We start from the raw sequence: 26,321 nt of genomic DNA on the forward strand, positions 1-26,321 counted from the left end.
GAATTTATGCTTACTGCTCAGGCATGGTTCCTTTGATGTTCTCATTGTTTTCACATTTGAGAATTTCCTTGCATGGTTAGTTAATCTTCCTATTGTTAGAAAATGCTGTACTGATAAAGCAGGAAAAACTCTTATCACATTTATATCTGGTGCAGATGTGCAACAAACCAAGTCAAATAAACCGAATTCAAGTTTTTTATTGGCAAAATGCCTGGAGACTTCTACCATGTATTCATCAGAGTTCTGGCTGCTTTCTTCCTTTTTGAAATTGAATAAGAGTACTCTCTGTAATATTTAGCTTTCTTGAAAAGCATACGTACCAAACCTATATAAATGCTGTCAATGTGTGAAAGTCTGGGATTCCCGAGCCCTACAGCGTTTAGCCCTGCATTAGAGCTCTGTAATAGCTTAGAACTTAGAAATACTAAAATGGAAAAAAAAGCAAAATTGTAAACCTGCTCAGGCTTTGTGGAAATCATACTGTAAAGCTCAAGTTCTCATTCTTCAACAGTTCTAGGCTTAAATTTGTTTATGAGGGGGGAAAAAAAGGGTCTCTTAAACATTTAAAGTGTTCTCTGAAGACTTAAAAATAGTCATTTTTCTACCCTACCATTATAATGTAACTTTAGTTTGTAGTGACCTTAATATGTTAGGAATAATATAAGTTATATATATTATTCAGATTCTTGAACTCATCCTTTGTGTAAAAAATTGGGAAATTTTCACCAAGTACATATCACTATGGAGATGTGATATAAGCTATGCCATTCTGCACAGCCTAACAAGTAAATAATTTATGTACTAAATACCTAGAAATGGCTGTTGATATGTTCTAGCTCCTATAGTATTTAATTTCTAATGTGGCACAGCAGGGCATCTGTAGTTCTTTAAGCTCAATACTCGGCATTTGATGCACAGAGAATATTGTTCATAAAACGAACCTCTGTGATCTATTTGTACTAGTAAAATAGTGCTGACTTTTATAACAGTATCTTATATCTTGATGATATTTGTACTGTTTTTTACAGTACCTCTGTCTTTTCCTCTGCAGTTCCGTACAAGGTAGAGAAATGTTTATCCATTTTAGAAACGTGATGGAATTGTTCCATAGTTAGTTTAAGCTGATAATAAGCTGCTGCTTATTATCTCCTCTATTTCCTAATGCCATCTATGTAATTCCTGAAGCCAATCATGAAATTTTTTCTAAAGCATAGCAGTAATAAGTGTCTTGTCAAATGACAGAAGATAACTCTGGGCAAGATTAGGAGAAGCAAATCATGTTTTCTAGATACTGGGATATATCTTCTTATTTTGTGCAAATCTCTGTATTTGTACTTATATGAAATCAGTAAGATTGGAAAAGACCACTGTTATCATCTAAGCCAATCGTTAACCCACTCCACCATGCCCATAAAATGAGATCAATATCTGTATTTTAATTGACATATTTAATGCATGCTTGACTTCTTTCTTTTCATTAATTCAGCACTCTTCTGACAGTCTTTATGGAGACTTAAATAATCTGATTTCTTTTTCATACAAATGATCAGATTTCTACGTATGATTTTTCATAGTAAATGCAAATATCTGAGATAATTACTGCTTTTCTCTTGAAGTGGCAAAAAGTTTTCTGTTTTTCTTTATTTAGAAAATACTAAATGTTATGTCCCTAGAATTGAAATGGAACATATCTTGCTGAGCCCGTGCAGATAACAAGTAGCATTATAGCATGTGAACTAGGAAATCTGGTTGCTTTCAGAATGTTAGTATTTTATTGGAGAATTACATAAAATTGCAAATACAATTACTCCCAACAGGTGTTTTCTGCAGAGTCTGTGTGAGCTTTTAGAGATCTGTCTTCCAGTGTGGTCCAATAACATACCTATAGTGCTTCTGATACTATGTCTTCACTGGTGTTCTGTTGTAATTTTATGTAACACTATGAAAAGACTGATAAGGAACTGAGAGAGACTAAGATTTTCTGAATCTTGTTTTAACAAATCAATACATACTGCTTGTTAACATTTATTACTACTGAATAATGAGATTCTAAATCTCAGTAAGATAAACTCTCATTTTTTCATCTTGCTAACACACATTTCCTTTATAGCACGCAAATGGGAATTTCTCAATATATTAATGTTTAACGCTCAGATGTAAATTGAGTACCAAGTCAAAGAGTGGAAGAACTCTCAGTCTGAACATAATCCCTAAAATATAGAAATTATGCTATTAATGATCATTGCTTAGTGATAATAAGTACTCAGTTATTATAATCTCTACAATTTATGCATTTGAATTCAGAGTTCTCAGTGGATCTGTGGAGCAGTCAATCTTAAGCAATGCTATAAGGAACTTTGATAGCATCTCCATAAAACTTTCTCATGTCATTCTTATGAAAGAATGAGATAAGAATGGATGACCATATCCTATTTGAAAAGGCAGGTGCTGCTGATTCAATTTACTGATAATGTGTACTTCAGTTTAAAACTGCATATATTGCTATGTAAAAATAGAACGAACAATTATTTCTTTAATGGACTCATACGTTCCTGAATCTATTTTTAATTGAATGTCATTGCAACATAACACAAATATAATCCTAAGAATGTCCTAAGACCTATCTGTGTTTACCAGAACTGACTTGCCCACATTTTTCGTACTGATTTCTATCTATGGGAGATTGATTTATTGCTTTATGACAAATAAAACTTTATAAGTGAAACTATTCTATAGTAGAAACAAAAGGGAGAGTAACTGAGTTCAGATCATAGGATGGGTGACTCTGAGTATTAGAGACCAATCATCAGCAGGTAATTATGTTACATGATCCTAATTAAGCTCTTCTGGCCTCCCCGTGCCCATTATTTTCCAGAAACTTTTATTATATATCCTACTTTAAATTATCCAAGGTTAGATGATGTCTATTTGTTACTGTAGTAGCATAATCTTTTACCTGAATATAACTTCTTTCTGAAGTATTTGTTCATTATATTCTTCCCCAACTTCTGTTGTCCTAAGTTATAAAAGCCATTTTCAGCGTCTTCTTTTCAGCTAGATGCTTTGTTTTCCATTTGTGATCTCCACAATGCATCTACTCCCAATCTTTTCTTTTTCTGTTAGACTGACCAAAACTGTTTTCAGTTATTCAGATGAAGCTCTATAAAGATGTTAATGTTTGTGTCTTTATTGATCACTTCAGAATGATAGGAGAGCAGGTTGCTTCTTCTGTGAGCTTGTTGTTGTGTATGGAGTTTGTTTGTTTGTTTGTTTGTTTGTTTGTTTCAAAGAGTCAGACTGTTTACTCACAGAAGTATGTTAAGGGAGAAAGAGAGCACAATGCTAAAAACCAAAGGAGCAGAGTTTGAAGTTGAATATGATCAGAGATAAGGGGAGCTTGCAAATGCCTATGGTATCCTTATTTATGAAACAAACAAAAAAATCCACCAGCTAGGAATAAGAAAAGCATAGCAAAGAGGTAAAGCTCTGTACTCTGCAAGCTATTCTTAAACATCAGTGTTCTGGTCTGGTCTGATGTGTCAGCTTGTTGGCACTCAGATGCACTCACTTGGAACCTGCACCAGCTATATCCCTTTTGTCCCAGTCCTTTCTTGTTCACTGGATTCCTTTCACAGACCCATATACACGAAGTTCAAATCAGTCATCCTTCAGAAATATTTATTTTGGGGACATATTATGACATAGCTTGTTTTGCCAGGCCCTCAGGGGCACAAACAAACAGCTGTACATTCCTGACTTTTTAATGCTATCTAGGCCACTCAGTGGCAGGCTGAGGTCCCGTAATAACAGGCTATTGGGATGCTGCCATCTGTTACTCTATATTCAGTGTTGCAGAAATAGCAGAGTCATTCCAAATTTTATTTGCTGGAGTCTAACTTAAGCTCCATGCTACACTAGAATCACATTTCTAGGGCACTATTTTGCAAATTAACAATCTCTGAAGTGGGACAAGAACTATGATCCTGACAGTCTTTTCTTTATGTTTCCTCCTTGTCCCTCTTCTTGCCCAATATCAACAACACAGCTTTAGCCCAACATGCCATTTTGACCGAAGCCATGGATTAATATGTGATGAATGCCCAGTTGGATATGTGGGACCACGCTGTGAAAGGTAAGTGAGAACTGTGTTTTTAACTGTATGAGATCTGAATCAAAAGTATTTATCACAGGGAACAGTTCCTTCTTTTTTTGCTGCCTCCCTTTCTCATATCTGTTCCTGTTTTCTGAAACTTGCTGAAGAAATTCCTGTTCAACTTACTCTGACATTGCATCCATGTATGTACATACTTATGTAGTCTTTATCTGACTTTCCATCCTATCTCTAAAAAAGTGATTGCTTTATTGCTTTATGGTAAATTACAAAGCTTCAAAGAAGCATTTGTTGAATTGTAAGAAACTTTTTTAAAATTATTCTCTTAGCAGTTTCATTAGTCTTTTGAGATTTTTTTTTTATTATTTTGTCTCTTTCTGTCACTTGAATAGTTAAAGCATGGTGAATCAAGTATTCAGTAAATTATTGTTCCCTCTTCTTGAAGAGGTAATATGCAATCAAACCACAATCCTTGTAATAAGTTATTTGTTGGTTTTAATCATTTATAAAAGAATATTTTACCTTTGTTACTTCTAGTTTTCTGTTGCAGCAAATACAACAAGGTTTTACTGACAACAGAGAATCTTTATTTGTTAAACATGTAGAAAAGCTCAACATAATTCATGGATTTTGTTATTACTTACACAACAAGGCAAATTAAAAAAAAAAAAAATCTCATGTTTTGTCTTTCTTGGCTATGATAGGTCCAAATGACATGTTAATACTCAGAGAGGAAGTTCCCTTCACTGATAACCCCATCTGCCTTCTCATATTCTATTACTATGAAAGAGTCACATGTAGAATTTAAGTGAAACAGAAGGATAGTAGAAGCACTGGTGCTAAACTGCTAGGGTCCCCTTTCCACATGTGGTGAGAATGTAGAGACGGGAAATCATCGCTGTATCTGCGCACCTTCCTATCTTTTGAGATTTCATGTGGATAGAATAACTTTAAAGAGCAGTCAGTTTGCCAGAGTACTGCTGCTAGTTGTTTGGAGGTCACAATGAGTCAGCACTTGCTTTGGCTCCATGATCCACATCCCTCATGACTCTACGATTAACACCTTCTTTAAGAGGGTCTGAGGGATCCAGATAACAGTCTATCACCTGGCTAAATAGATGTATGGAATGAAAGTATGGCATTTTTGTATCTTAGCTGGTTTCTGCCACTTGACACTTCCATGAGCTGCTTGCAGCATTTTGCAACGTATATCCTAAAAATATAAGGCTTCTAAATGAAGGCTTTGTAAGTCAGGGAGAAGTACTGGATGGGGAAAGTAGGAGTGAATCAAGAGAAAGAGCCAGCCGGGAAAAGCAGAAACCTGCCTGTATGCCATGAATCACCCTCTAGTTGTATCTTTCCAAATTACGTTTATGACTACTTCCTCTGAAATTCCCTATTGTGCTATATCTGTCCTAAAGTGAGAGTGTAGGCTGTCACCTGTTTCCACCCATAATCTCTGAGACTGCTCCTGCTGAGTACTATTTCTGCTTGTCTTTTCCTGTCTATCTTGGAAGTCGTCACCTTTCTTTAAGCTAGTGGGCTGTGAAGTTAATGATGGCAGGAATAAATCACTTTGGTGCAGAGCACTTTGGTGGCAGTTTGTCAATGCAGGGTCATTGACAGCTTCCATTAGCAACAAGTGCTATTTCTGAGTGGAGCACAGGCTGTAGCTGCAGTACGAGAGAATCTGAATAAGTGGCAGGCTTGGATTTTTAGCATTATTTCCTAAGGAAATAAGGCTTGTGTGATCTTTTAGTGCGTGTCTGTCTGCCCACAAAAGCATTTGAACTTGTAGGTCAATTCCAACCAAATTTGACAGAAGGTAGAAAATCTCACAGATAGTAATTGTTCCTGAAAATTGCGTGAGAAGTAGCTGAATAGAGGTTAGTAAATCAGGACATGTCATAGTTAAGAGAGAGAGTACTGTGTGATCTCACACCTAATTAAACTGCAGAGATTACAAGCACAAGAGAGTAGGAGCAAGTGAGAGAGTTTATTAAATGTTTTACCCATAAGAAAAATTTTACAGGCCAAGGAAGAGGCACTGCTGTAGCCTGAGGGATTGTTCACTGCTGAACAGCAACATCCTGCTGCAAATAATCAGTCCTTAGCCTTGTAACCATGTGATATAAATCCACTGGAAATTAAACCATTAATTCTGTTGCTCATGGAATGATTTTCTTTCATCTATAACAAGCTGCTTGGAAATGCCCACAGCTGTCAATAATAATGAACGGAAGAAAGCACATTGCCTTTTGCTATTATTAATAGTGATTCTATAATTGCTGAAAGTGTTAATGTAGAATTCTGGATCATTTTAGCAACTGCATAGCGATGACTAATCTGTGTCATGCAGTTGGCTAACTGAACAGTCCTAAATTATCATTTATTTCTAAGTGTAGAGAAAGCTTCATTTTCTTGTTTAATCCTTTTCCCCAGTAAATGAGATTTATGTTCTTCCTTTACTCAGTTTCCCGGTGAGTACAGGGTACAGTAGACTCTCTCCTATCTCTGTACAAAAGGTTTATGTCAAAAAAGCTGTGCTTTGTGCCCAAGGTATTTACAGAATTTTGAGATGCATTTGCCAGGTGCACAGTCTTGCTATTGAGAAAAGCCCAGTTTGTTTTTTTTTTTCCATAGGGAAAAAAAACGAAGTGGGTGAGTCTAGCTTCTTCTTTAGCGCTCCTTCATTTATGAATATAGTTGGAGAAATCTTTTCCTCCAGGAATAGGTGTGGAAACGTCTGTGTAACTTTAGTAGGAAGAAAAAGACGAACTGTTTCACATGCTTCCTCCCCTCTGCAACCCAGCATCCCTCAAATCTAGCACAGGTTGCCACTAGGTAGACCCTTCTGAGTCTCTTGGGTTCAGTATGCTGCTGCTGCTAATCTAATTCTTTCCCCTGTGCCAGTATTACAAACCTGTAATGCAGTGCTGTTGGGAAAAGGAACAAACATTTAGAATGTTTTATAAATTAAATGTGCTGTGTGGGATTGTTTCCAGATTGCAAAGATAAGCACTCTGATATTAGAAAATGCAATATAGATTTATGCCTGGTCATAGAACAGTAATATCTGTGTTGTGCATCAGAGGTAAAATTTTTAACAGCAGGTTCGCAGGTTGTTTCCCCACAGGAATTTTACTCAATTTCATACATGAATTGGGTACACATAATTTTCAGAGCAACTGTGAGAATACTATTATCATACTTTCAAATATTTAGATTTACAGCCCACATTAACTCTGTCTCAAAGTTGTTTTTTTGTTTGTTTTGTTTTGGTTTGTTTTTTTTCCCAAGTATAAAGACATAGTATACAATAGGCCTGTGTTTTTGTGCATATCTGTGTACATACACACAGCCACATGGGCTGTGGTGAAGTAAATTAATTCAATTTCATCCAAAGACAGTACACACGTTTCCACATATATTTTATACTAGCTCAGTGTTTGGCACCAATTATGCCAAATAAAACTGTCACTCATGGGAAACATCTGCATTTGAGGCTAGAGGTAAACAGAGGAATTTGGGGGGGAGGGGAGAGACTGTTAAATGGAACCATTCTTGAATGTCTTTGTTCCCTGTCCCTATTTCTGATAGGTTGGTTGATTTCTCTTTTGGGTTTGTTGGGTGTTTTTTTGTTGTTGTTTTTTTTTTTTTTTTCCTTTCTCCTCATCTCAGTGGTATTCTGTTGTACTTTGCAGTTAATTAATATGATATGTGTTTTCTCTAATCCATATGTGTAATTTACCATGCCACATAGATTTTTGAGTTTTTATTGTGAACTTTCTCAAACATGTAGTGCTTTGAATCTGAGAAGAGTAGCTGAAATAGAAATGTCCTTAAGGGTGGGATTAGTGAAAGTAGATATTTTTTTTTTTTAATCTACATCTGCAACTTCATGAGAAGTGGGAGAAAATGTTGAAGAATTCACACATAGATATGTGCATATGGTATTCTGTTAAGGTTACCTCATTTCTCCCTAATTTTGGGATCTAATCATCTTGAATCTAGATTCAAGAGTATCTACATATTTAAGTAGAATCTATGTGATGAGGGTGAGTTTCGCTAATTTTAATTAGCAAAATCTAAATTGATGAGGAGAAAAAAAAAAATGTTATCAAGGTCTCCTGCTATTAATAGAAGGAAATGATTATCCACACGTTTCTTGCAAACCCTTGGAGTGTTTTTTTTTTCTGTGAACTGCTTGGTTAAGTTTATAGGAATGCTGTAAGATACTGAATTAATTCTTAAATGAAAGGGAAAATGGAAAATGAGTGCACATTAAGTGAAGTCAGATTGGTTAGTAGTACCAAAAAATGCAGATTCATGACAAATATGCAAGTGGTAAATGAGAAATATTGCAGCAAAGCATAGGTGAACTTCGCATGTTACTCTTCTTCTTCTTTTGAGTAAGATAAGATCCTGTCTTAATTATCCAGTTACACTTTGGCTTTTCTCAACCATAGCTATTAATTGTTACATGTACTGAGAGATTCCTGACCTTTGTAACTGAGATCTCTGGAGGAAAAAAAATGTCAAGTTGTCTTTGCGAAAGTAAGCTAAAAATTAGTCTTCTGTGATTGCTGAGGTACCTTCTTAAGACCTTCTTAATAAGGAAGAAACATCCATTTCTTTTCTGGGAATAATACAAAGAGGTACAATATGTAGCTACATTCACAAGTTCTGAAAATAAAATGCATTGATTATTCTGATGACAGGATTTTGATGTACTGTTGTTATGGGGAAGTACTTGAGAGAGATGGCTATGTGAATGCAGCGGAGCACAGTGGACTAGATTATGAAAATTGTGCTCGTGTTAATGAGTACTTACATTCACCCAAACCACTGGACTGTTTGTATAAATTATGCATCTGTTTAGGTCTGCATCATGGATATTTTTAAAGACCAGAAACAATTTTACTTTGAATAACATCCTACTATTGAAAAATACTGATTAGTTCTAGCTATTAATTCCTCCCTACTCTGTCATCCATTTTGATAACTTTTGCTACTGATACTGAGTAATATTTAGAAAATGTTTAGACTGTTTTGTTTGGGATCAGACTGGAAATTTTATGAGACATTCTGGATGAAAGGAAAAGGATGAACTTGATGAGCATAAGTGGAAAAGAGTAAAAACGTAGTGGACCTGAGTGTTTCCTTTTTAGGGTGCTATCCAGAATTATTTCTGGGCCATACTACCCTGTGCTAGTACAAAGCAGGGAGGATAATATCTGCATTGTTTAAAGTTGTATTTGAATCAACTTAAAATAATAGGAAATGTTAATTTATGTGATTTATGTACTCTGTCTCCTCTTTACATTAATTCAAGTTCATCTGAGATGAGCGCAAATAACTTCATTAGCTGGAACTGTGCATTTTTTTCCTTTTTCGCTATCAATTAATTGCTTTAACTGTTAAGTGTGCACAAATGTAATAGAAAGGGAAAGCAACCCAAAATATAAGTGGGAAATAGACTGAAACGTACAAATTTTCTTTAAATGCACACTTGTGTTAAGTCAGGTTCACTAACCCATTTTACAAGATATTAACTGCAAGTTGCAGGTGGCCAAGGTGGAAAAGGTGGTATTTTTAAACGTATCTTTTAAAATAAGGAAGGGACTATGCTAGAAAGTCGCTATCCCCATGAATCCTATAATTCTTTTTCAAAAGATTTCTAGGTATCTTTTTGCTGCCTTCCTATAAACAGAAGTAAGCAACCAATAGTTAAGTGACCATGCAGTAGACCAGCGGAAGGCAATGTGAGTGGGGGATCATGTTGTGTAAACAATTTTATGTCTGTATCATTTTCTAAACTATAGCAAATACATTATTTATGTGAAGGGAGAAAATCAACAGACTTGCTGGGAAATGAGTGCACAAGAATATCTAGACATGATGTGCTGAAATACAAAGCCTATCTAACGTGAACCTGAATTCCTCTACAGTGCCAGTAGACAGATTTCTTATTATGCTTTGTCTTGTCTTCAGTGCCAGTGACAAGATTTTTCTCCCACTGAAATCTAATTACTAGCAGAACTGGCAGGATTTCAGCTGGTACTGTATCTACAGTATTGTTAAAAAGGAGAAGGAGGGAGAGAGAAAAGGCAGTTAAGAAATATTTGGAAGAAGATCAAGTAATTTTTAGTGATTAGTGAGAAATAAAATTGAATATTTCTAATAAGATTATTTAAGGGTCCTAACTCATGATCTCTTTTACTTTAGGTGTGCAGAAGGCTATTATGGACAACCTCTAATACCAGGGGGATCATGCCAACCTTGCCAATGTAATAACAACCTTGACTTCTCCGTTCCTGGCAGCTGTGACAGCTTGTCTGGTGCTTGCCTGATATGTAAGTCAGGTACAACAGGCCAATATTGTGAGAGATGTGCTGATGGATATTTTGGTGATGCTCTTGATGCAAGGAACTGTCAACGTAAGTCATAAACTCTTAGTACTTCTGACAGAATTGATCTATTCTATATCTTTCTTTCTGAGAGGAGGAATGTGCCTCTGTATGCATGTGCAGGAGAATGATATGGTGTGCTCACACCTCTAAGAATACTGTTTTACTTGCATCTGCATCTGGAATGGGTGAATTCAAGGTAAATAGAATGACAAACCTATTATAAAGCTTCCTCCTGTGGTTGAAGCAATAACGAAACAGGCATGGAACAGATATAGGAGAGTGGAAAATTAGATGGATGCAAAAGGTTATGATAAATGTCAGATCTACAAAAATAAATATAAATAAATAGAAATGCACTATGATATGCAGAGAAATCTCATTCATCCCATTGGTCATTTCAGATTGATACTGAAATGAGGAGGAAAAGATATTTCAGTTACTGAAGAGTGCAAATTTGGCAAAACTTGGGACTTTATTGCCACCTATGTGACTTAAGTTCGTATTGGAAGCTGCTTTACAGGGAAGAGGCATCCTGCCAAGTTGAGTCTTCTGACTCTGTTGAATGTTCTGAGGTGCTATGGAGAACAGTGCCTGCCACAGCAACAAGCTACCACTTCTCAGCAGTGTTGTACAGTGGCATGTTGCTTAAGTATAAGCTGCAAATGTAGTGTCAGACTTCCACACTGATTGCATGAAGTTGTGGAGGGTGGATAGAAGAGCTGGTAGGAGCAGGAGCTTTTGCTTCTGTAGAAGGCAGTAGCTCTTACTGAGTCCTTCCTGGCACAATTCAAAACATAGCACTTAGAATCCTAGCTTAAAAATACTCACATATAGTTCACCGTCAGTCTGAGGAATGGAATAAAAAAAGACTTTTAGGTCTTCTGAAAGAGCAGAGTACTTTATTTCTCTGTTAATAGAATTAAATCCTCTTCTTTCTTTGGAATAAATGCAGACCGACTCCACTGAGTACAAAGATGTAAAATGCTGGTAAATGTCTTGGGCACTATGTTATTGCACTTAGGAGCACAGGAACCATTTCTTGCAAGATGTCTTGCAAGCACAGAATTCTGATCCACTGGCATCAATTTCAAGGATTTGCTTTGTTAGTGGGGTGCAGTTTGACAGTTGGAATACAAGATAATGTTTGACTACCTAAGACAGCATTGGTTGCTCCAGAGATTTAGAACATAACTAGCTTTCTCAGTTAAGGCTAATAAACATGGTTATATGTAAATTAATAGACAATCGTGGAGAGTAATGGCTGTATAAATGTGTTCTGTACCTATGTGGTGCTAAATAAAAGTTGGACAATCACATACATTCTTTGCACTAGTTAAAAATCATTATGATGTCATATCAATTAGGGTGTTGAGTGTGTAATTTGATTTTTAAAAGCAGTGCATTTCAGAAATCATATCTTCAAGTAGCTCATCGCCATTTCTGCAGCGTTGATGGGGCTCTTGCTTTGAGCATTTCTACAGTTGTGACAACTGCATGGGAAAGAGATGTAGTGTGAGAAGAGTTCCAAAAACATACAATTAAATACAAAAAGTATTAAAAATAAATACATATTTAATGTAGAATTACAAGCTTTGCTTTTTTTTTTTTTTTTTTTTTTTTTTAGCATCACTGACAAGGAGAGTCCCATAATGTATTCATAGCTTTGTGCTCACAGTTACCTTACATTCATCTGCTCTCTGTCTTTCATGTGGGTTTTCTTTTTTTCTTTTTTTTTTTTTTGCATATGATTTTTTTACTTCCTTTGCAGACTTCCATGAATTTTGCCCTGCAGCTACAATATCAGAAGGACCGTGCCTTTACTTTGTTGTTTTCAATTTCTTTGATTATTAAAAAGCCAAAACTGAGAGTGTTGCAAAGCATGAATTTTGCTCTCAAATTATTGTTTGAAATGTTCTTTGCTCTTTCTCAGTACTGTGCTGTTGTCATATGCATTATCCATTTCAAGTGACAGTACAACTTTATATCACTGTAGCTTCTCTGAATTTCTTGGTTTATCTGTACAAAATAATAAATCTAAGAGCAAATGTCCTAGACTTATTTGATTTCAATTTTGTAGCTTGCTTTTTGCTGTGAAACAGCACAGTATGCTGAACCAATAGCTAGAGGTTGTGCTGATGGTAGAGCTAGATGACATGAGATTAATTAAAGCAAGTATCCAAGTGTGCCTATGTGTGCCCAGTATCACTGTTAGAGAGGAATTAGTGTGTGGGTTCATTATAATTACAGACTCATAAATATTTATACAAATCAAGAGAGTTTGAGAGAAGTCTTAACCAGTGTCATTTTGGGAGAAAGTAAGACAAATTTCTCTAACAGGCTGTATAGTATTATAGTAAACATTTAGAATTTGGGACAATAGCTGGTTTTCCAGTAGAGATGAATGAATAAGAAAGGTTTAGGTGAGATAAATGTAATTTATCAGATTGAGTAACAGTTAAGTGTATGAATAACCTTGACTGCATGTTTCTTCAGTGTGTACATACTGCCAGCACCAGGAAAACAATCAAAGTCTTAATTTCCAAATTCTGTTTCACCTCTGTATTGCACACTGTCATCTGTGACTGAGTTAGGAATACATGACATTCCACCTGGGGTAAGGTATGAGGCCTGCTCTGAAAGTAGTACCTTTATTGTAATATTCTGGCATGTGACTTCAGAGGCAGATGTTGGCAGTATGGCAGTAGAGGTTGAACCTTCCCAACAGTATTCCATTATGTTTTCTTGCTGTGACAGATGGCAGTAGAAGGGCAGTCTGATCAAATGGCTTCTGACTTGGAAGCATATATGTAGCAAAAAGGGTGTCCCTTAATTCCTCCATGCAGAAAAAATCACTCTCGGTGACATTCATTGATGCTTGCTGAATGTTGATGGAGACCAAACAGCGGATGCAAGGACAGTGAGGTGGTGGGTGGTGCATTTCAGCAGTAGCAACAGTGACAGTGGGTCACCTCTATTAGTGCAAATTTTGATTGGCATGGCATTTAGGCTCTTATTTATTGCTGATGAAAATGCAGAGCTAATGGTGATGGTATTGTGTTTTGTAGATGAGAATTAATCAAACAGTGTTATTATACTGTTCAAATCTGTTGCAATTTCCTTGGAAATAAATAAGAGACCTTACTTTCAGTGTGATCTACATATGGTGTTAAGCTTGCCTGCATACAAAGACAGTGTATTTATTTATTTATTTATTCGTCAGGATCCTTGTGATTTTTATGTTCTTGGTTAAGGAAAAAAAGATTCAAATAATATATTTGGGCTTTGAAATCTGTGTTTACATGTTGGTGAAATACAGCTGTTAATTTGTATTGATAATGTTTATGTGGGTTTGGGATTACGCATTTGACTAGTGACCATTATAATTGGAATATAATGCAAATGTGTACATGTACATACTGTTCTATGTGTTCAGGTTGGATTGTCAATAGTTTTAAAACATCTATATTATGGTAATGGGAAGGAAGAAATCTGAAAGAGGGTGAAAAGGATGAACATCATTACCAGATTGGCAAGAGAGCCCATAATTATTTTCAGTTGTTATTTATTTATTTATTTATTTATTATATTATTATTATTTACTCTCAGAGATATGAGATATTTTTGCAAATGTTTGAAAAATAAGGCCATGAACAGATATGAAAAATATGAAATCACTTTCATTTGAAAGAAGTGACTTGTGCATAATACCTCAAAAATAGAGGGAATGGCAGGAAGAACTCCTTTCAGTTTACAGTATATGTAGTCCAATGAAGTCATGGTGAAGATCCTATTGTGAGGATCTATCTATAGGAAAAAATACAACTCTAGTGGCACCTTATGATGTGCAAGTATGTGACCACCATGTGTTTGCTGTTGGGATGCTTAAGTGCTTCTTAAAACAAAGCTGTCATGTTGAAAAAAAGACAACACATAGTCAGGGTAGTGCAAGAAGGGAAAATGTGGGCTGGGCCTGTTTCAAATAAGTAGACTGGTAATAAATATAGCGATGAGGATTCATGTCTCTGTGGAAAAAATGACAGAGAAGCCTGCTCATCGTAATGGAATTGGTGTCTGTATGGTCATAGTCCCTGTGACATGTGATAACATCTCTCCATTCCCTACTGGGTTTGCTGCAAGCTACAAGATTTGTGATCTAAGGGCATAAAGGGTGATAGAAAGCATCTCCAAAACTTCTTCTCAAATATGAAAATGCAGGAAGCAAAACTTTTTTTCTGTAAGAAACAGAAGTTTCTTTTTCACTGCTTTTTAAAAATCCTTAGGCGATTTATGTCATGGGTTGGACTGGTTGTTTGTCATTTCCTCTGTGAGCCCTAATGCTGTTTTGGAACAGAGATACTTGGAGTGGCATATGAGGAGATTTTTTATGAAGTGGAAACAAAATTTCTCAGTGCAATAATTTGGAGTAGAATTCTGCATTTCAATGGGTAGGTAAATGCTGATTGTCAGTGTCCGAGCATTCCTCAGGTCTGCATTCTTGAGTTTGTCCAGATGGCAAAAACCACGCTGTTAAAATTTGGCTGTTAAAGTCAGAATCAGTAGTGTAAGTGTACTGGAAACATATCAACAGTTCCTTCTTTCTCCTCTGTAGCCTGCCATTGCCATGTCAATGGATCCATCTCAGAGATCTGTGACTCTCAGACTGGCCAGTGTGAGTGTAAACCCAACGTGATTGGGCGCCGGTGTGACATGTGCAAGGTGAGTGATGAGGAACCGTGGATGTTTCAGTTTGCTTCAGTCTGGTGTTAAAATGGGTTTCTTTTGTTTTGTTGTTGTTGTTTCACTTAAGGAACAAATAGGAATTGTTTTTTATGTATGGGGAGAATATATAGAAAATGGCTACTTAATGTTCTTCAAAGCTTTTCTGGAAAGAAACAAACAACAAAAGTAAACCTCCCTTTGCACTCAATCAAAATAAGCCTCACTGTATGTACAAATACGTATTTTTGTATGGTAAATATATTTTATATTTAGAATAGAATGTTTAATAAAAATAAGTAGGAATATTGCAGGTCTGGAAAAATTTTTCTGTGAAGAAAATCATGAAATATCTGTTAGAATCTGGTTTTCAAAAAAAGCAAATTGATTGTTTATCCTTACCGTGAATATTCTGCTTTTACATTCTTTTTCTCAGGAATTCTTTTGGTATTTTTCAAATATGTACTTTTTTGGTGAAAATATCTTTTGTCTTGATGTTGTTTTGCTGTCGTGTGAGTCACTGCAAAAAAAACCCCAATAATGTCTTTCATGAACTTTCACAAAAAGATTTCTTTAGGCTGCTCAGGAATATCTTATAACGGGCTGAACGTGTCTTTGTTTCAGCATGAAGACTCACGGGTTAAGTCTGTGTCCTCAGAACACCCTGTGTGTGTGATTTAAAGCACATAAATAATTGTGCAAAAACCAAAAGGATTGTTTCGCCCTTTAAGCTGCATAATTTTTTGAAGTGGTATTCTAAGGGAGCACACTTTCATTTCAGCATTATTTAAATAGTCTATTCGAAGAAATATCAGTAGTATCAATGGAACTTGCCACATACAGTATAATATACACATAAAATATGCCAATAATTATTGGTAATACAAAATCAGCGGCTGTTAGGAATTAGTCTTTGTTTATTACTGCCTACATTCCTGTACTCTTTTATTTGGTGCAGTTTCATTTCCTCTGCTTTCTAACAGTGTTTACTTTTCATTTTTAAAGCCCAGCTACTTCTGGGCCCCAGATAAACGATTTTGTATACCCTGTGGCTGCAGTGCCGTAGGATCCATGTCACTGCAATGTGATATGTCAGGAAGATGTATCTGCAAATCACGATTCACAGGCAAACGCTGTGAAATCAGCAGACAGGTGCCTAAATTGAAAGAAAGTGCGCGAAGCAGTCAGCAGATTCGAGTCCCCCCTCGGAGATGGGGCTTCAGCAGTGCCAGTGGGTGCCCACGGGGTGCTTACCAGCCTGCCGCTCCGGTAATCAGAAACTGTGTGCATCGCATGGGCTGAAACTTCGTATTTGCTTGTGGTGGTGTTTTTTTTGTTGTTGGTTGTTTGTCTGTTTGTTTTTCCACTTAATTTTAAAGAAATGTGCTTCGATACACAGAATTAAAAAGGAAAGACAGTGCTCTGTTCTTGGTATTCCCCACATCCAAAGTTGCATAGGGCAATTAACCAAACAGGCCAGAAGTCAAATAACAGAATAATTCCAAAAGCAGCACAATCAACAGTAGTGTGCATGAAATATGTGGGTGCTGTTCATACATCAGTGTAATCAGTAGGATATTCCTGGCCTTCAATAGAGCAAGACTTCCTCCCCTAATGATTCAAGAATAAAGGGCTAGGAGCTCATGAGAAGAATCATCACCAGAGGTAAAATGTGAAGATCTAGTCTTGAAATATCAAATACGACAGGTGTTAAAAGTTCTCATTTGTGAATATGGGCAGTCTTCAGACAGTTTTAATTTTTAACCAGAACAAGTGCAAGCTATTTGAATACGATTCCCAAAATAATAGAAATATTCCTCCTCGCATGTCAACAAAACTGCTTATTTCCTAAAATGATATATTAATTATGGTACAACTGCTTCTAACTGAGCAGTGTTTTAAGTAGTTTGCTTTTTTTTCCTCCTGCAACCCAAGACGTCCATAAATCAAATTGAAAAATAACTGCCAGCATTTTGTTTTCCTCAGTCAGGTTCAAGGACTCATGCTTTATTTGCTCATATGGATTCCTTTGGAGAATGTGAACTTTTACCCATTTAACATAACTGTATTGACCACACAAATATTCAGAATATGCTGGTGCAGGACCAAATATAGTACAATATTCAGAAGATATTATGTTTCCTTGTTGTCATCCATGATCCTATCGTTCAATAGATGTGACTCTCAATTTATGTATAAACAAGGCTGGCCAGGGGTTCAGCCTGGAGTCTCATCTTGGTAGTTTGCATGACTGATCAAAATGTCTTTCATTGAACAGAACCCAGTATGCTGGTGATCTTTTCTTCATTCACGCATTGTGGAGAGCTAGTGATCAGGCTGTTTTTCTGTTTTTCACCCTATAAACAGAATTTATTACATCCTATCAAACTTTCTTTTGAGAGCTGATCTGCATGCTGTGCATTTGTTGCTTCACTATTTATCTGATTGTCTGTCCTGAAGATTTTGCATATTTACCTTTCAGTACATTTTCTTGTGTAATAGAAATCTTCAGAGATACACTGTATATTTAATTGAACCTTGAAGTTTAATTACATGGATTAGAATAATCTTTTCTCTCTGATGCACCGTATTTTGTCATGCTGAAGTATATAATTTACAAAGCATTTCATTGTAGAAACTGGAAATGAGAATCAGGGTAATTCTTTATTATATGCATAATAAAGTGTTTGCTTAGTTTCTAAGTTTCTTCAGGCCAAATTCTGACTGTAGGTACAATCCCTACATTGATCTATTGATACATATCAATAGATTCCCTCTAGGAATGTGGAACATCAATGTTAATCTTAGAGTTCAGATTTGTGGACTTTGGAACCCTGACAAAGTCTCTGAGATTTCACCTACGCAGGTTAGGAGTTTAACTGTGGGAACAAATCCATGAGAATCTAAGTCAGTACATCTCCACTGATTTGAAAAATCTGTGCCGATTTGTACTAGGCAAAAAATCTAACAGCAAATGGCTGAGCTGCCCAGTAGCACATTGTAAAAATAAATATATTTCACTTCAGTCCGTTTATAATCATTAGCAGTTAATTATTTTTAAAAACAGGTAATTCTTAATAGCTTGTAATGCAAATACATCCTATCTGTGTTCATCTAAAGTTATTCCTAAGAATCATTCAGAAGAAATGCCCTTGAGTTACAGAATGTGTACAGGTAGTGCCCTTGATCAAAGGAGACAGAATCTTCTTGTCCAGAGTCTTTCTGGTTGAACCACTGTCCGTTTATAGCAGAGAATTTGAATTCACTTTCTTAGTAACCAATCCTGCCTAACATAATCTTACAATCCTGACACAGTGCACATAGATGACTCAGGCCTTCTATTTAAGTAGGAAATTTCTGAAAGCCAGTCTGAAGACTGTACATAACAACCTTCTTGAAATTGTATATATGGAAATGTAACCTTGTACAAAGTGTACTGTCTAGAGAACGTTTGTTATAATAGCAGTTAACACTCTGAAATCTTTAGTCCTTTTGAGCTGTGTAGCTGTTTAGTGCCCTTGCCAGTTTTACCTCTACAATTCTGTTTAAGAATTACAGAATCAACAGAAAAAGAAAAAATCACTCTGCTATCCACAGGCACTCAGCTTTTCATCTTTTCCCAGTAATCTTTCCATGTACTAACTGCTCTTCTTTCCTTTCTTGGTGGCAGCCTGAAACGTTTGGCTTACAGTCTTCCAGAGGATGTGTTCCCTGCAACTGCAACTCTTTTGGTTCCAAATCCTTTGATTGTGATGGAAATGGACAGTGTTACTGCCAGCCAGGAGTGACAGGGAAGAAGTGTGACCGCTGTGCTCATGGATTTTACAACTTTGAAGAAGGAGGCTGTACTCGTATGTAAATACTTCATGGCCAATTGCAAGTTTATTTATTTATCTATATATGTATTCATTTTCTTACTAAGTTGGCTGGTTGTGGATTGCCTAATAAATTTTCCTGACAGGCAGTCATTTTCATGGGCAGCCCTGTAAATCTGTCAATTGGCAAAGAGAATAACTGGCAAGAACAAAAGACCCAAGGTATTTCTGCTAATTTAAAATTAATTTATGTCTAATCTTCCATGGATAGCTGGAACAGAAGTGTCCTTTTGTCCAAGCACTGCCCTTACAAGTTTGATTCTCTTTTATTAAATTCTGTTATATTTAGAATCTTGTTTACTTGTATACTTTATCTGAAAACCTTGTTGCACACAAAAATACCTCTGCTATGTTCCGTGTGTAAGCACAGTAGAAGTATTCTCCTCTAGATGCTGAAATTATAGCATCATCATGAAATATTTCCAGTTACTACTTTGTGTTTGTTTTTTTGGACATAAGGTCAAACACTGAAATGAACACTCCCTGTCCTTAAAGTAGTGCAGATGGCTAGGTCAAAAAGAATCTAACCACTGGTTCCTTCACAGAGAAATATCTATCTTTGCTAACAGGTCTCTACTTTTAATGTTTCATAAATTAGTTTAGATCTGGTCACAGGAGGCATAGTTAATTGTCTAGAGTATTGGCATGCCAGAGTGGCAATGGCCCCACAATGTTCCTTGCTGATGGCAGAATGCTACCAAGCTGAGGATATTGCTGCTAATTTTCTTCAGGTCAGAGCTGTAGAGTATTCTTTCTAGCAGCAGGAATGGTCTTCCCAAGTATTCTAATCCTCCTCCTTTTCCATAGGGAATAGCAGCACAAGTAACAAGCCTAGCTCTCTGCCTTTCTTTCTTCTTTAGCTTTAGTATGGAAGAAGCATCTGCATTTTGAGACCCATACCTGTACAGCAAAATTCAATTTCATCTGTTCTATTGACACAGAATCATAGAATGGCCTGGATTGAAAAGGACCTCAAAGATCATCTAGTTTTAACCCCCTTGCCATGGGCAGTATCACCAACTACTAGAACAGTCTGCCCAGAGCCTCATCCAGCTTGGCCTTGAATGCCTCCTTGGGCAACCTGTTCCAGTGCATCAACACCCTCTAAGTGAAAAACTTCCACCTAACATCTAACCTAAATCTCTCCTGTCTCAGTTTAAAACAATTCCCCCTTGCCCTATCATTATCCACCCATGTAAACAGTCCCCCTCCTCTTCTCTTCTCCAAGCTAAACAAGTCGAGTTCCCTCAACCTTTCTTCATAGTCTATCGCTCTGATCATCTTAGTGGCCTTCCTTTGGCTCCAGTCCTGGACACAGTTTGCCAGATGGAGCCTAACAAGAGTAGTATCCCCTCAGTAGAGGGGATAATCACCTCCCTCTCCCTATGATCACTCCTCTTTTAATGCAGCCAAGGAGACAGTTGGCCTTCTGGGCTGCAAGTGCACACTGTTGGCTCTTGTCCAGCTTCTCATCCACCAGGACCTGCAAGTCCATTTCTGTTGCTCTTCTTCCCCCAGTATATGACTTGAGCCAGAGTGGTTTATAGTTCACAACTCAAAATTTTACTCTATGGTATTGTCTGACATGTGATGGAAGGGGCAAGAAAATATTTACCATGTTGTAAAGTTGGCACTATGGAAAAGGGAAAGATTGGTTCACAAACTTACTGCTGAGAAAGCTGGAAGTAAATTGCGAACAATAAGTGAAGTCCTAAAGTTCTTAGCACATATTGGAGAGAAAAAATTGATGTAGATGATCTTCATGATTACACTCTTATAGTAACATTTTGCAATTTAAAAGCACATCACTCATTGTGAAATGTTACAAAATGTTGCCAATTTCATACAGTTGGAGGGGGGAAGATGAGAAGGCAATTTACACATTTTCACATTACGTTTTTAACTGCTTTCCTGATAAACATGGAAAGACTGAGTTTAGTGCAAAACTAAATAATATTTTAAATAGAAATGTATCTGCCTAAGTTCATCAAGTATTTTAAATAACCTCAACAGATTTTTAGAAGTTTCAAAGTGAATATAACAGATGCAAAGGTTTTTTCTTTTCAAACTGCTGTTTTGTTCCATGTTTATTTTAGTAAGTCTTTTGCTATTTCCTTCATATGACAAAAAAAAAAAAAAAAAAAAAAAAAAAAAAGGAATTAAAGAAAAAAAAGAAAAGAAAAAAAGAAAAAGGAATTATGAATTATATATTATTTTAAAAGAAAAAGGAATTATGAATCGCAGAGAAAACTCAGAAATGTAATGGAAGTATATCAAATCATGCTTGAAGAAAGTGCACAAAAATGAATACTAGAATTGCGGCCAAGTATCTAATAAAATATTAGACTTCTATATCTAGCATTTATCCAAAAGAAATATAAGTTGATTTTTCTTAGGCAATAAAAAAAACCCTGAAGCTTCATCAGTTAGATCAGTTATTACTGACACTCTAGCAACAAACAATACAAAATAAATTTCCCTTTAACTAATTTTTTCCGCTTTTTTTTAAATAATTATATTTGTACAAACAAAGAAATGTTGTTCTATTACATTTTCTGCTCCATACTTTTTGAACCAGTTTTGTCTAAGAACTGTACTTCCATAAAGTTTGCAAAAGTTTCAGTCTCACAATGACAGATGTACTTCTGAAACATCTTGATGTGCCAAAAGACTGTATCACGTTTTCATATCACATCTGTCATGACTGGGTCTAAACTTACTTGCATCAGTTACCTCATTTTGGGAACGTTTATGGGGAAAGGTAAAGAATCAGTTCTTATCTGAACTATGAATATGAGATCTATCTATGCACATCTTCCAAGTAAATCTAGATAATAAGAGTAGAATAGAATAGTTGAGTTGCAAGAGACCTTCAAAGATCATCTAGTCCATTCCAGGGTTAAATATGTACTACTGTGGGCAGTATTCAAATGTCTTTTTGAACACTGACCTCATGGGGCAACACTGATGTGTGGGATAACAAAATATTAGTTATAAAGGCAATAAACACAAACCCAGCCCTCTGCAATAGGGGATCATTTTACTCTGCCTGATACCAAGGGGCTGATTAACACTCAGAGAGTGATAGTTTGCTTGTGATACTTTTGCTGTGATCTCAGGGATGATGTTGAGGGTGAGTATGAAAATAAATATACACTGGTTCTGTTCTTCAGAATGATGAAGTGTCTTGTGCCTCTTCATTTATACACTTTTAATCTTTGTCACCAATGAGTTGTTCACCTAATAATGCTTTAATATCAAAGGCCCGTTTTGGAACTGCTTTGAAAACCAAATTCGTTTCATTGAATAACATCTGCCAAGAATTACAGTTTCATGTGAAAACACCGTTCTCCTGATAAAGCTTGTAGTAGAAAAGAAGTCCTTGATATATAAGGGGGTAACTTTCACTTTGCTTTGTTTCTGTTTCCCATTAAGCCTGTGCCTGTTCACAATTTGGTAATAACTGTGATCCCATCAGTGGCCGCTGTATCTGCCCCCCCAACACTATTGGAGGGATGTGTGACAAGTGTGCACCAAATCACTGGGGCCATGACATTGTACATGGTTGCAAGGTGAGTGGATCTCTCTTTTCTCTGTCACTTCATTCCCATCGGATAATATAGTAGTTTGTAGGTAGAATAAAAATTTAGGCTTGTAAATCATTGTTTGTTCCTCCATTAGAGGTTTTAGTGTCAATCAAACTATGGTATAAATGTTGGTGATCAATTACTGAGTTGTATTTAATTACTCCCTCTCTCAGGTTTTTAGCCTGTAACACCAAACACTCTATTTATACACCCTATTTATACTGTAGAGCTGTCATGCTGAGTTTGTATACTGATTTTCTAGCTACAGCTGAATTTAACATGTTTAAGGAGATTTCCATATTTATCAGTTTCAGAGTTAATTATTTCTCCCCATAGTGTTTAGTATGATGCTACATTTTGGTATTAGGAGAAAAGCAATGTAGATAGCAGTCTAATGTTTTAGCTGTTGCTGATTAATGCTGTGCAGAGCCAAGGACATTTGTTTCCTCTGCCTCTCCTATTGTCCTGGCAACAAGGGGGCTTGGAGGAGCTGGATGGAGACAGAATGAGGACAGGTGACTTAAACTAGCCAAAGAGATATTCCATACTGTATGACGTCATGAAGAAGAAAAGTTTGAAAAAGGTGTGTGTGGGGGAAGTGTTCATTGGCTGAGCTGCTGCTGCCCAGGAACTAGCTGGGCATGGGTCAATGGGTGGCGAGCAATAGCTTGTGCATCACTTATTATATCTATATATGCAAAGAGAGAGATTTATGTACGTGATTGTCATAGCTATTATCCCTTTTTCCTCTTCCTTAGTTAATAGTTTTATCTCAGCCCGTGAGTCCTACTTTGTTTTTTCTCGTTCCCTCCCCATCCCAATAGAAAGTTGGGGGGAATGAGCAAATGACTGTGTGGTGCTGAGCCTCCTGTCAGGTTAAACCACAGCACCACAGTATTATATAATGCAGAAATGTGTAACTGCAGTAATTGACCTTACCTTTGCAGAACAAGTTTACTTTGGCCCTAGTTTTGATGTTAGTGGGAAGACATACTTGAATTTTACTTTATAAGGCCTTTGACTTGTGCATAAAGAGACAGTGGAGAAGAAAAGAAACAGCTGCCTTACCCATAAAATATACTTTCTTCCTATTTCCTTAAAAGGGAAATAATTCTTCTTACTTTCCTCTAAATCCTTCTTATTCTAGTTTTTGGCAGTTATGAAAGTCTTAAAAGGGGAGTAAAGAGGGACAAGAAGAAGGAAAATAATAATATGTCAAATAGGTCTTGAAAGTTGTTGATAATGTCAAGTTGAAGTTGAACAGAGTTGTATTTGGTTGAGGTTGAATACTAGTGATAGTGAATACTGTGCCAAGTTTAAATGTCTCCTTCTTTCTGCCTTTATCATTAATGATGAGGCATTCATATACTGCTGCAATTACTTCAGAAAAGCTATTCTGTCTGAACATGGTCATATACCACTAATGTGCTTTCTTAAAAGACTGTCATGTAGCTCAGGTTGCAAACTAATTATTTCTATATGTATGGAAAACTCCTCTTGTGAAACCTCTGCTGCACTGCTGTGATACAGATTCCCGGCTTCTGAAGCCAGCCTATAATGAGGTTGAAGACCTCTGTTTGAGCTCTGGAGTGTATCCTCTTATTGTCTTTTATGTGGGCACATTAATATGGCAGTTCCATGGCATCGGCTAAATTAATAATGATCTGTCAGCCTACATCTCTTTCAGTAATTTCTAAAATTTCAGCAAAGTGAGATCTCCTACTCACACTCTTTGCAGATTTCCAGTGCTGCTGTAACTCAAGAGAGTAGAAAGTGTTGCATTAAGAATTGTTTACTTGCAAAACAAACATGATGTTTGATTGCAGTTTAGGTATTGATATTGCACACTGAACTACTTCAGTGTATGATGAAGAATTTGTTTTCTAAGCTTTACTTTCAAATATATATTGCAGAACAAAGTTCTTTCTTGCAGAAGGTTTTATTTCTTAGGTTAGATAGTAGTTTAGCAGTCTAATATGTCTAATATGTAACTAGTAGTTAAATAGTTTATCTTGCATTCAGTAAAAATTGAATTTTTCCTACATATAATTACCTTCTTTAGAAATGGTCATTTCAGAGGAGAAAAAAACATGCTGTAAGTATTCATACAATAAACAGTTCTTTGTATAAACTGAATCCGCGTTTTCTTCAGCTCTTTTTCGGCTTTGTATCCTTAATTTTAGCAAGTCTATCCATGTCAGTTACTGTGGTAACCTGTACTGCTGGCACTGGGTTTGCTATTGCAAGCAGAAATTCTTCATATGAAATTCTCGTCACGTCAATGATCAGAGTAAATGTCCTGGGCTAACTTTGTTGTACAGTCATAGTACTGAAGGATTTTTCTGTTCTTTGGGAGACTGCAGCTTTCCCAGGTACTTGCTTCTGTACTCAGTATCTAGACCCCTTGGCAAATCACCTATTTCTTTCCTTACTTCCCTGCAGAAACTCTCTTTCTGTAAGCAAATTTACTTCTCATTACACCAGAAGACAAAATATCTGTCAATTGCCATTTAAATTGCTATTATCTAAGAGTCCTGTTAGTAAAAAGAAGATAGTTACCTGCCTTGCCTTAGTAATAATCATTGCAATAGATTCCACCGGGACCACTGCCCCTGAGAGTCTCCAATTTTAGCAAAAGTGTCTGAACATGTCCTGTATCAGACATTCATAGTAAGGAATTTTTGGAGGTCACTAACGCTTCATAAGTTAACTTTACCTGCAGAGCATGCCAGTGCACTACATTCTGTTGGATTTTTCATTTCACTTTTGAATTTACTAGTGATAGATTAAATATGTTCAGGAAGAACAGAGTGTTTCTAAGTGTATTTAGTGTAATTTTTTTGTCTATTTAGTGTAATTGCTTGACCTTTGTTGAATAAAGATAAAAGCCTATTTTAATAATTCAGATGTTGTCTTTGGACACAGGAAGTGTAAGAATTCTATCAGTACTTGAAAGATGTGTGACGTTTTTGTTCTGGTGGGTTTGTTTGTTTGTTTTTTCACATGCGCAACTGCAATTTTCTTCTTGTTTTTCTTCTTTTCAGCCATGTGACTGTAGCCTCATTGGAGCCTTAAGTTCTCAGTGTGACTTAAATACAGGCTGCTGCTTCTGCCGCCCTGAATTCTCTGGGGATAAATGCACTGAGTGCAGGTTGGGTTACTGGAATTATCCACAATGCATTACTTGTCAGTGTGTCCTGTCTGGCACTGATCCACGGAGCTGTGATACAGATTTGGGCACATGCTCATGCGTTAATCATACTGGCCAATGCAGCTGCAAGGTAGGGCAATGAAGACTATAAGCTGATCTCATACCTGCTGTGAAATTTACTCCAAAATTCTTTGACATTTATACTTGTCTACTTCTACAGTGTGTGCAAACAAATCTAGTTGTCTGTCATAGTACATTTGCTATTTGTTGTGAGGGGAGTCTAACATAAAGATTTTACTACTCATCTATTGCTTTTTCACATGCTAACACTCGTTATCTTTAGGCTCTCCTCTCCCTTTGTATTTCTTCCTGGTCTTGCAGAACAAAATGTCTCTAATTTAAACGTTCAATACACTTGTTCAAACATCTTACAAATTAAAAGAAAAAACATCAGTAATAACAATATGC

General features: G+C 36.4%; 1 protein-coding gene across 7 annotated transcripts in view; it reads left to right on the plus strand.

Moving 5' to 3' along the window:
* LAMA2 (laminin subunit alpha 2) overlaps positions 1 to 26,321 on the plus strand; it is a 322,448-nt gene that overhangs the window by 182,580 nt on the left and 113,547 nt on the right. For 5 of the 7 annotated variants that reach the window (XM_052671093.1, XM_052671082.1, XM_052671039.1 and 2 more), the window contains exons 18-24: positions 4,046 to 4,132; positions 10,340 to 10,551; positions 15,134 to 15,240; positions 16,246 to 16,509; positions 18,911 to 19,091; positions 22,551 to 22,687; positions 25,747 to 25,983. In XM_052671093.1, coding sequence (XP_052527053.1) covers positions 4,046 to 4,132; positions 10,340 to 10,551; positions 15,134 to 15,240; positions 16,246 to 16,509; positions 18,911 to 19,091; positions 22,551 to 22,687; positions 25,747 to 25,983 — 1,225 coding nt within the window. The remainder of the gene's footprint in view (positions 1 to 4,045; positions 4,133 to 10,339; positions 10,552 to 15,133; positions 15,241 to 16,245; positions 16,510 to 18,910; positions 19,092 to 22,550; positions 22,688 to 25,746; positions 25,984 to 26,321) is intronic. The other 2 variants (XM_052671070.1, XM_052671101.1) reach the window with 1 other exon arrangement.

This window comes from Tympanuchus pallidicinctus, unplaced genomic scaffold (genome assembly GCF_026119805.1).
Source record: "Tympanuchus pallidicinctus isolate F22 unplaced genomic scaffold, pur_lepc_1.0 scaffold1, whole genome shotgun sequence".
Classification (NCBI taxonomy): domain Eukaryota; kingdom Metazoa; phylum Chordata; class Aves; order Galliformes; family Phasianidae; genus Tympanuchus; species Tympanuchus pallidicinctus.